General features: G+C 48.5%; 1 protein-coding gene across 2 annotated transcripts; it reads left to right on the top strand.

Moving 5' to 3' along the window:
• The first annotated feature begins 1,218 nt into the window (after positions 1-1,218).
• On the top strand, positions 1,219-10,572 carry C6H11orf97 (chromosome 6 C11orf97 homolog). 2 transcript variants are annotated; one of them, XM_077341468.1, is made up of 4 exons: positions 1,219-1,360; positions 6,732-6,836; positions 9,087-9,218; positions 10,429-10,572. In XM_077341468.1, the coding sequence occupies exons 1-4, from the start codon at positions 1,237-1,239 to the stop codon at positions 10,440-10,442; spliced, it is 375 nt and encodes a 124-aa protein (XP_077197583.1). In that variant the 5' UTR covers positions 1,219-1,236; the 3' UTR covers positions 10,443-10,572. The 2 variants fall into 2 exon arrangements, with proteins under 2 accessions (XP_077197583.1, XP_077197584.1); XM_077341469.1 differs by lacking the exon at positions 1,219-1,360 and adding an exon at positions 1,369-1,609.
• Positions 10,573-11,419: the final 847 nt, after the last annotated feature.

The raw sequence follows: 11,419 nt of genomic DNA on the forward strand, positions 1-11,419 counted from the left end.
GTTTGTAAGAATCAAACCCTGATATGAAAAAGTTCTGGTCACATTGTAAGAAGACAAGACTCATTGGAAAAGACAATAATGCTAAGAAAAGTTGATGGCAGCAGGGAAGGAGGAAGACCACACATGCGATAGATTGACCCTGAAGGAAGCCATGGTCTTCAATTTTTATGATCTGTGCAGGGCACAGGGAGAGGAATGGGAAGGCGACTGTAAGCCGCTTTGAGCCTCCTTCAGGTAGGGAAAAGCGGCATATAAGAACCAACTCTTCTTCTTCTTCTTCACTATGGAGGTCATTAATTCATAGGATTGCTACAAGTCAGAAGAGACCTGATGGCACATAACACAACACACACATTCCAGGGTGTTAGACAGTGGCCTTAGAATATGGTTTTATTTATATTTATTATTTATAAATACATTTGTATGCCGCTGCTCCCAGACCTGCAGTTCTGGAGGCCTCACTTCAAGAAGTAGATAAAATTGAAAGGGTACAGAGGAGAGCGACGAAGATGATCTGGGGCCAAGGGACCAAGCCCTATGAAGATAGGTTGAGGGACTTGGGAATGTTCAGCCTGGAGAAAAGGAGGTTGAGAGGGGACATGATAGCCCTCTTTAAGTATTTGAAAGGTTGTCTCTTGGAAGAGGGCAGGATGCTGTTCCCATTGGCTGCAGAGGAAAGGACGCGCAGTAATGGGTTTAAACTACAAGTACAACAATATAGGCTAGATATCAGGAAAACATTTTTCACAGTCAGAGTAGTTCAGCAGTGGAATAGGCTGCCTAAGGAGGCGGTGAGCTCCCCCTCACTGGAAGTCTTCAAGCAAAGGTTGGATACACACTTTTCTTGGATGCTTTAGGATGCTTAGGGCTAATCCTGCGTTGAGCAGGGGGTTGGACTAGATGGCCTGTATGGCCCCTTCCAACTCTATGATTCTATGATAACCTGCTTTTCACTGCACAAAGGAGTCTCAAAGCACCTTCCCTTCCTCTCCCCACGACAACACCCTGTGAGGCAGGTGAGGCTGAGAGAGCTCTGACAGAACTGCTTAACCAGAACAGCACTGCAGTGACTAGCCCAAGGTCACCCAGCTGGCCAAATAGGGAAAGAAAGACAGACAGAAGGCCTGGGCAACGCTCGGGAGAGATCAACACATGCTGAGCACAACAAATCCATTGAAAACCCCGCGACCCTCCCAGCACATTCTCATGGGGGAACTCCAGCCAGGCCTGGTTGCCATGCCAACCAACGAAGGCCCGGGCCTGGGCGCCTCCCCTGCCTCTAGGCCTGGCGCGCCTCCTCGCCGCTCACCCCCTTCCCTCGCCGGCCGCGCTCAGCCCGAATCCCGCCGGGGCTCAGCCCGTAAGCGCCTTAGTCCCCGATCGCGCCCTGCTCTGCCCTTCCCCTTCCCCGCCGCCGCTGCCGCCGCCGCTTCGGGCTCCTATGGCAACCGGCCTGCGCGTCCCGCTGGCTCGGGCGGGGAGCGGCTGGCCTCGGCGGTGGCGGCAGGAGCAGCAGGCATGAGGGAGGCGGCCGGGGAGCCGGCGGAGGCGCGGGCTGGGGACTCGGGGAGCCGGATCTATGCGGAGTACAAGGAAGGGGGGCAGCCCTGTGAGTGGAACCGGGGGGGCGATGGGGAGGGAGACATGGGCGCCCTTCCCTGGGGTCCCTGCTGCCTAATAGACCCTGCATCTCTCCCTAGGCCGCCTTGGCCCTGGGCCTGAGGCTGCCTTCTCCCCCTTCCCCAATGTGGGGTGTGGGGTGAGTGGGTGGGGGGTTAACTATCCCTTTGGAGCCCCCTGCCTTCGTCTAGAACTTTCCCCCCGCAAATCGAAGGGTTGTCTCACTCAGGGGTCTTGTGGGACTTGCTGCCACAAATGTTTATTAGGACGTGGCTTTGGGGGTCACCGGCTCCAGGTGGGGAAATTCAAGGAGATATATGGGGTGGGGGGGGGGTTGAACCTGGTGTTGGTGGTGAGGAGAGGAAGAAGAGTTGCTTTTCATTACCCAAAGGAGTCTCAAAGAGGCTGACAATCGACTTCCTTTCCTCACCCCACAACAGGCACCCCGTGAGGCAGGTGAGGCTCGGGAGTTCAGAGAGAACTGGGGCTGGCCCAAGGTCACCCAGCAGGCCTCTTGTGTCTCAGAGTGGCTGCCTGTTGCCTTCCCTTCCTCTCCCCACAACAAACGCCCCATGAGGCAGGAGATGGGAGAGAACTGGGGCTGGTCCAAGGTCACCCAGTAGGCCTCATGTGGCTGCCTGTCGGCATCCCTTCCTCTCCCCACAACAAACGCCCCATGAGGCAGGTGAGGCTCATGAGATGGAACTGGGGCTGGCCCAAGGTCACCCAGCAGGCTTCATATGTCTCAGAGTGGCTACCTGTCGCCTTCCCTTCTTCTCCCCACAACAAACGCCCCATGAGGCAGGTGGGGCTCAGGAGATGGGAGAGAACTGGGGCTGGCCCAAGGTCACCCAACAGGCCTCATGTGTCTCAGAGGGCAGACAGTCACCTTCCATGCCTCTACCCACAACAGGTCCCTTGTGATGCAGGTAGGGGTGAGACGAAGGGAAGTGGCTTGCCATTGCTTGCCCCTGTATAGCAACCCTGGACTTCCCACTCGTTTAAATCCACTGGAGTCAATGAGTTCACAAGAGTGTAACTCTGCTTGGAATTGCACAGTAGAACTGGTCACGACTGCTCCTTAACAGAGCTACTTTGGAATTTGCCCCTGCAATCCAGAAATAAAATGTTTGATGTGTAAAAGTGGAGGAGGCCTCCAGTTTTAGTGTGACTTCACCTCAAACGTTTTAGAAACACTCATTTTAGTGAAACTTCATTAAACTGGGACACTGCGGGTATGAAACTGGAAAGCGGACCATGAGAATGTTGCTATATTTTAGCTTGCGCTTTCTCCAGGGATAGATTCAAGTGGTAGCCATGTTGGTCTGAAGTAGCACAACAAAAATAGAGTCCAATAACACCTTTAAGACCAACAAAGGTTAGTAATATGTAATATGTAATGCAATTTTGAATTTAACTCTCTGGTCTCATGACAGGATACTTGCCAGCACAGCTTGTCACTTGCAGGGATGCTTCCACACTTGGGTGGAGACAGATGGGGCCAGCAAGTGTTCTTTAATTATTTCTTTACACAACTGTGAAAGTGTCTGCCATGTGGACAGTTTTAACAGAACTCAAAAGGACTGATTAGCTGTTTTAGCAAAGAATTATCATACGGCATCATATGGTTTAATTTGGATATTATGACACAGTTTACTAATTTGCCATAATTTGCTTTTGCCTTATATCTCTACAGTTATGATAGGTGTTCATTTAGTCTGAGGAAGAGTGCATGCACTCGAAAGCTCATGCCTTGAATAAATTTTGTTCGTCTTAAAGGTGCTATTGGACTCTATTTTTGTTGTCCTCCAAGGAGTTCAGAGCAGTATACGTGCCCTTCTCATGTATGTCGGGGAGATAGGAGAGGGACAAGGCAAACACGGATTTTCTCTGTTTTTAACACCAGAGGGCACTCTATGAAACTATATATTCTAAAAGAAACAAAATGCGTTTTGAGATTATAGACGGCCATCAGGCCATTATGCATCCAAGCAATGTTGCCTCTAACGATTTTTTCCTACTGAGGGGGGCAGTTCTCATTCTTCCGTATATAACTGCTGTAATTTTAAAATGGGAAATGGAAGACCCTGCAGGACTCCAGATCACTGTTGAACAGGGCTTCCTGTGTTAATGAGCTCACATGTACATTTTTGGGCAGCCTTTCTCAACTTTTTAAACATTGAGAACCCCCTGAAACATTCTTCAGAAGAGTTGGTTCTTATATGCCACTTTTCTCTACCCGAAGGAATCTCAAAGTGGCTTACAATTGCCTTTCCTTTCCTCTCCCCACAACAGACACCTTGTGAAGTGGGTGAGGCTGAGAGAGCCCTGAGATTACTGAAGAAGAGTTGGTTCTTATATACCACTTTTCTCTCCCTGAAGGAGTCTCAAAGCGGCTTACAGTTGCCTTCCCTTTCCTCTCCCCACAACAGACACCTTGTGAAGTGAGTGAGGCTGAGAGAGCCCTGATATCACTGCTCGGTCAGAACAGTTTTATCAGTGCCATGGCGAGCCCAAGGTTGCCCAGCTGGCTTCATGTGGGGGAGTGCAGAATCAAACCTGGCTCGCCAGATTAGAAGTCCGCACTCCTAACCACTCCACCAAGCTGGCTCTCAAGAAACCTCAGAAGTAGTGGGCTAGTGCAGAATATAGCTGGGAAGTATAGCTGTGTACGTGCCCACCTGGGGCCCCTCCCCTTCTTTCTAGAGGCCCATCATTGGCCATTTTGGGAGGGGGGTTTATCATCCAATAAATGTTTTACATACATATGTACATACATAAATATAAAACTCCACCCCTTTGGGAAATCCTTCAGGGGCCATCAAGAAACCCCAGGGTTTCACACAGCCCTGGTTGAGAAAGCCTGTCTTAGGGGGAACCCTGGATCCAAGCATGTTTGCATACAGGGTGTGTTATGATCTAATGGGATGTTTGGTTATTTGATTATTCCATGAAAGTTAGGTTTGCCAGCTGCCTGGAGAGAACACTGACAGGCCCCTGTAACAGAGGGTAAACGGAATGTTTTTAATCCGGTGATGATTCTTTGCCCTTCCCTATGATGTGCAAAATCTGCAGAATGGTGAACATTGAAGCACAAACAAATAAGAGAAATGGGGCGACTCTGTTTCATCTGCAGAATTGTATAAGGATTGTGGAATGCAATCTTACTTGATGAAACGTTGGAATTACCTTGTTACCGAATTTTTTAAAAGTAGGGTGCACACATGTTTGGGGGTTTATTAGGGCCTCAAAAGAAAGCAACAAAATCTTGATGAAGGGAATTTCAGTTGACATTAGCTGATGGTCCAGTTGCCGTGAACTGGATGACCCAGGCTAGTCCAAATCTTGCCAGATCTCAAAAGCTAAGTAGGGTCAGACTAGGTTACTACACAGAAGCAGAAAAAGAAAATGGCTTCAATCACCATCCCTCCCTCTCCCTCAACAGTGAAGCCGATGGGGCTGAGGGGTCATAATGACAGGATACAGTGAAGCTGGTTTTTTATTCTGTTCCACATATATTTCTGGTAAGGCCTTGGAGGAGGGCGTATCTCATGGCTTAAGTGCCACTCAGCGCTTTACACCCACTCAGGGTGGCCACCCCACCCCTGAGTGCCTCCTCTTCCAACTGACTTGCCTGTCTGTCCAGCAGCCAACCTTCCGTCCCCCACCCCTGACCACCCCCTTCTCCTTGCACTTCCCTCCAAGGCTCGGAGGCTGCAGATCCCAGCCGCGTGAGAGCTGCCCCTGCCAGTGAGTTCCCTAACAGTTGTCTGCAGCCTTTCCAGGTCCAGGGAGGGAGGGGGAGGCCATCCACTGAGTTCTTCTACCATCACCCACCCCACTCTAGAGCCTGTTGTATTCCCGAATGCAACGGGCTTGGCCCCTAGTTTAATTATAATACCGTAAAGAACCAAATGGCCTTCCATTTACTAGCGTAGAGGCGAGAGAGATGTGGAGAAAGTAAAACCTGTGGCAATAGAATGTGCTGGCATTTCTTTTATTTATTAAATTTCTGTACCGCCCTCCCAGCAAGCCATCTCAGGGCATCATGGAAGAAAAGTCCCTGGCCCAGCACTTCTCTAAATGACTGCTGGAAAGCTATGAGTTTATGTCACCAATCTGTGGGTCTTTAAGAAAGCGCATTTGCGGAGGAGCAAGACTTCGTCAGCTGCTAGAATAGCCTAGAGTAGCCCAAACACCTCAGATCATGGAAGCTAAGTAGGAAGGGGGAAAAAAGCTAAGTACGGTTGGTCGTTGTTACTATTTGGATGGAAAACCACCAGGCTAGGCCAGGGTTGCCGTGCAGAGAAAGGTAATGGCAAACTGCCTGTACTAGCTTGGCATAGCGGTTTAGAGCAGTGATTTTGGACCTGTCACAGTTCTCTCAGAGCTTTCCTCACAGAGCAGAGCACTCTCAACTCCGCATACCTTGCAGGATGTCTGTTGCAGGGAGAGGAAGGGAAAGCTATTGTAAGCCACTTTGGAACCCCTTTGGATAGTGAGAAGTGGGGTATAAAGAACCAGGCCTTCTTCTCCATCAGCTGCTTGAAAACCCTGTGTGAGGAACCCATAACCCAGTTTCAACTTGACGGCACTTGATTCATATGATAAGGCATCCTTCAAGCCAGGGCCACTTCATTCTGAATGTGGCTGGGTGTTTCTCCTGATCAGAATGAGGCACCCCTGAACAGAGAGACGTACAGATCTTCCAACTGGCAGCCATCTCTGACAGCCGCAATATTCTACTGCAGGTTCGCATCAGGAACAACTGACCAAATCACGTTCTGTGCGGAATCATGACGTAATTGCCCAGTGGAAGTTGCTTGGAGGGGGCAAGAGGAATATCAATAATAATAATTATTTATTCTATTTCTATTTTGCCCTCCCTCAAAGGTTCAGGGCAGCTTACAGGGTTAAAAACCATATAGGATCCATGATCATCATCATTAATAAAATTATTAAAATACAACATTTACATCAAAATTATTAAAATGGGCAGTTTTGTTCACAGGAGATGCAACAGTCTCACAGGAGCCTTAATTCGTTAACATCTATTCTCCAAATTGCACCGGTGTGCACCGGTGTCAGTTTTACTGTCTTTCGTAAAACAGGGAAGAAATTCGTATACGTGGAACCTCCTCGGAGAGTTAAGGAAGTTCTCGAAGAAGAGCTTTATTTCAGGAGAGATGAGTGCCGAATCAAGCACCCTTCAGAAGGTAAGCGCTGTGGCCAGTCAAAGGCACCACCCGGGGGATTGGTAGCTCTCGTAATGGTGAAGTCCAACGGAGGTATTTATTAAATAAGAACAAAAATAAAAGTGTGTAGGAAACTGAATGCTGCAATCCTTAACAGAGTTTGTGTGCTGAGAAGACTGTAACTCTGCTTAGATTTGCGCTATAGATGCAGGGTTTTTAGAGGGGGAAACTGTTGTGAAACATCAGATGGATTTGTTTGTTTGTTTGTTTGTTTCTTTATTGTTTGAATTCCTTACTCGCCTCTCCCCGGAGGCACGAGGCGAGTTACAGCAATAAAACCCCAATAAAAACCATACAATAAAACCCATAAAAACAACAATACACACAGTTGGCAAACACAATAAAACAAGAAGTGGCAAAAAACTCGAACCTATCTATACCACAGCATCATTTGGGGGAGGGGTGTCATAATTATATTTATTTAATTTCTATACCACCCCTCCCCACAAACAGGCTCAGGGTGATTTACAAGAATAAAAACACAGCTAAAATTAGTACCTCTTCCTCAACCTCTTTTAAAAAAAAAGAGTTGGGTTCTGTACCCCACTTTTCACAACCCGAAGGAGTCTCAAAGTGGCTTGCGCTTGTCTTCCTCTGCCATGCCTGCTTCCTTTCGGATCAAGGCCAGCAGCTGCCAGTGGAATCCGAACTTGGGTTTCAGCCATCGGAACACATGGCCACCTGTCAAGATATTTATATTTTCTCTTGGAAGAGCAAACTTCCCTTGTCTTTCACACTAGATCAACATGAGCTCTTCTCTTTGCGTTTGTAATCACGAAGTCAGTTTCCCAGACTGGTAATCATCGCAGCTTTTTTGTAATTCTTTGGCATTCGTTGTTCAGTCCGCCAGCTGCCAGATCTCAGGCTCCCCCACCTCTAAAGGCCTCCAAGAGAATGCAGGGGACAAAAGCGGAAGGACAAAACAAACAAAAACACAGAGGGCAAGGCATGCAGTCGCCTGTCAAAATCTGCACGCTCTTCCTTGTTTCTCTTCCAAAGGGAACGTAACCATTCTTATTTCCAGCTGATGTCACACAGTATGCACCACAATATGGCATTTCTCTGTTGAAGATATTTATACCCTACTTTTCTCCCCAGTGGAGATGCAAAGCAGCCCACATCATTCTCCTCTTCATTTTAATATCGACAGTCACCCTGTGTGGTAGGCTGGGTCCAGAGAGATTGCCTGGCTCCAAGACATCTAGTGAGTAGGATTCGAACCTGGGTCTCCTAGATCTTGGTGACATTCTAACCAGCTCACCGCACTCACTCTCATGAATAGTGGAATTCTTTCCTGATCCCAGAACCTACTACTGAACTGTATGGTTGCCAGATAACATCTTGGACAAACTTTCCTCTGTCTAATAATGACATAGCAGGGCAAAGTTCAACAGGTGTTGTTTCTTGCAGTGTGCTCTGAGTCACACGTACAGCCCAGCATGACTGGGGAAGGAGATGCGGGTGAAACACAGCAGCGGCGATGCTGGTGACCACAATAGTAGTTGTCGCACCTGCATGCACTGCAAGATGCCTCTGGGGGAAAGGCAGGGAGACAGCTATGAGAAGGGGGGGGGGGAAGCACACAGGTGGAGGGGCAGGAAGCAGGCCTGGTGAAGGGAGGCTTTTTGCCCAGTGACTGCCCCCCCCCCCAAAAAAAGATGGAACTGGCCCTGCTGGGAGGCCACACTGCATAGCTGTTGAGCTTTGTTTACAAGTCCTGGAAACCTGCTCTAGCGTCAACTACAGTGCCGTGATGATTCTACTCCCTAACACAAGATTGGCACAGCCACAGGGCGACTGCAGTTGGACATATGCTGCTGCTGCTGCCTTATACTGAATTAGAGAATCAGTCCATCTAGGTCAGCATTTTCTATGCAGACCAGCAGCACCTCGCCAGGGTCTCAGCTAGTGGCCCTTCACATCACCTGCCACCTGATCCTTTAGAGCTGGAGATGCCAGGGATTGAACCTGAGGCCTTCTGCAAGCAAAGCAGATGTCCTACTGCTCAGCTACAGCCCCTCCCTGACTTCTCAGGAGTCCCCTTTCTAGGAGAGGGGCAAGAGAGCGGGGGGGGGGTCATCCACACTCCCAGGGCTGGCAGGTCCGCTGGATCCAAGTCGTGCCGTTGTGCAACTATGCTACATCCCACGTCAAAATGACAGCAGTTGTTCCATAAGAAAATGAGCGTATTGTTTTTCACATTATGCCTAGTGGCCCTGGAAGGGATTTGGAGCTTGAAAAGGAATTTCCCCGTGGGAGGCTTCAAGCCAGCGTCGTCGTCGCAGACTCCAAGCAGCCTGCTTCCCCAGCCCAAGTACTACTCCAGGCATGCCGTCATAGGAAGTAAGAAGGCGCTCACTCCCCTTCCTCCCTCCCACGCTTCACTGCCACTTTGCCACTCTTTGAGCGAAACGTCTGCAGGCCAGGCCATATCCATGATGTATGGCAAAACCCATCCTTGTGATACCCACGGCCAGTTTAATTCCCCAGAGGGCGTGCCACCATAACACACTGGTTGTGAAAGTGTTTGCCAGATTCCTACGCCACACTTCAGGTGCATTGTAGGGCAGTGCGAAGCAGAGTTAGGCCTATCTAAGCCCATTGGTTTAGGAAAGGGAAGGATTCCGTTTGGGATTGCATGGTCGGCGTTATGCCAGATGTCTGAAGTTTAGCAAATATTGATCACGCCTCACACATTTTTGTGGACTCCGAGAGAACCCAAAAGAGAGATGCCGGCAAGCACCAAGAGCCACCTGCTCAGGTGGGATTGTCAGTATTTGACAGTGTGTATCCAGCCTGCTGCGTTGAGCTGAGGTTCACCACATTTGCTGGAGGTTGGCAACCCTCACATGAGAATGTCAGCATTCATTCTATTACAGGCATTTGTGTAAAACATGGGTGCAGATTTTTAAAACAAATAGTTTTTGTTTAAACTATTTTTTAAACAAATAGGCATCTTTCCAGAAACCTAGGGTGTTTGCTTGTCCGTGTTAACTTCACAAAGAACCTGCCGGGTAGATTAGGCTGAGAACAAAAGAGCAAAGGGCTCAGAGAAGGCTGGCAGCCTTTCTTTTACCACCTCTGCCATTTACAGTCCTGGCTCTTCCCGGGGCTACTTTTAGATTTGCTCCAGTCTTCGACTTTGGGGCATTTTGTCCTAGGTGCTGGGAGAATTGCTGCTACTGATCACAGCAGACCACACAAAGTTGATGAAGTGGTAGCATAAGCTGGCTTCACAGCACTGGGCCAGAGAATCTTTCTGCTTCTCTCAAAGAACCATTTCATGTATTAAAAGACTTTGTGCATGCCTATAAGTTTCATTCCAGTGTTTACCAAAAGTCTTGACATCCCAGCATGGTGTTTTGGCCTTGCTTATTAAAAGTATAAACCATTCCAGCTTCTGGGCCTCAGAGACATCTGCTAAGTAGGCTTCCACCATCTATATGCGAATCATTGTAACCTGTGAGGTCACGGCACAAAACCAGGACTGCTTAGCTGGCAAGGAGGCTCCAATAAAATATCAGCTTCTCATACTTTTTTCCTCCCCATTTAGGACAGCCCATCTGAAAAGAAGCACCCCCCCATAGTGGATGTCACAAGAACAAATCAGAATGCCAGTTATTTTGTCTACGTGAAGAGTACTGTATTTTAGAACTTGTATAATAGCTTGTAAAATAAACCGTGAAGCTTTGCATCAGTTGGTGTGTCTGAGTTGTTGTCTCGGTTGCATCTGTTCGACACCCGCTGCAGAAATGTTCCCATCCAGGCCAAAGGAATGAAAAATACCTCTGATATACAATTTTACAGCTGCAGCGTAACTGTAAGAACATGATTCAGGTGGGGCGTCGTTGGTTTGAAGCAGTAGACCATTGGTTCTCCACCTTCCTAATGCTGCGACCCTTTAAGACAGTTCCTTATGTTGTGGTGACCACCAACCATAAAATTATGCAAGAGTTCTTTCACAGAAATTAAACCAAAACTGACCCATGGCGTGAAGATCCATTGTTCATGACTGTATATAAATTGTTTTTTTCCAGGGTTTCTCAGTTCAGTTCTGCCTCTTGTCCCACCATGCGGATCACGCACTTTTCTGCTGCTCCAGACAGACGAACGCTCTGTCTCATTCTACCCTGCAAGGCTGTTGCGTGGATGGTGCCCCCAACCCCAGCAAAGCTGCTTGCCTTGCCACGACCCCTGTAAAGGGATTATTCGACCCCCAATGGGGTCCCAACTCCCAGGTTGAGAACCACTGCAGTAGAACAAAGTTTGAGTCTTAACGGCACCTTTAAGACCAGCCAGGTTTTATTTGAGGTGTAAGCTTTCCTGTGCACGCAAACGTCTTCCAATAAGATCTTGAAACATTCTTGCTCTTTTCCAGTGGTGTAGTACCAATCTGAAGAAAAGGGGAGGCGCCGGAACCCATTCTGCCCAACCTTGCGAAGAGCAGAACCTTATCTTGAATCAAACCATTGGTCCATCAGTATCAGTACTAAGTAGACAGTACTGACTGATGGACCAATGGTTTGATTCAGCATCTACTTAGC

The sequence above is a fragment of the Paroedura picta genome, chromosome 6, assembly GCF_049243985.1.
Source record: "Paroedura picta isolate Pp20150507F chromosome 6, Ppicta_v3.0, whole genome shotgun sequence".
In the NCBI taxonomy this organism is placed as follows: Eukaryota; Metazoa; Chordata; class Lepidosauria; order Squamata; family Gekkonidae; genus Paroedura; species Paroedura picta.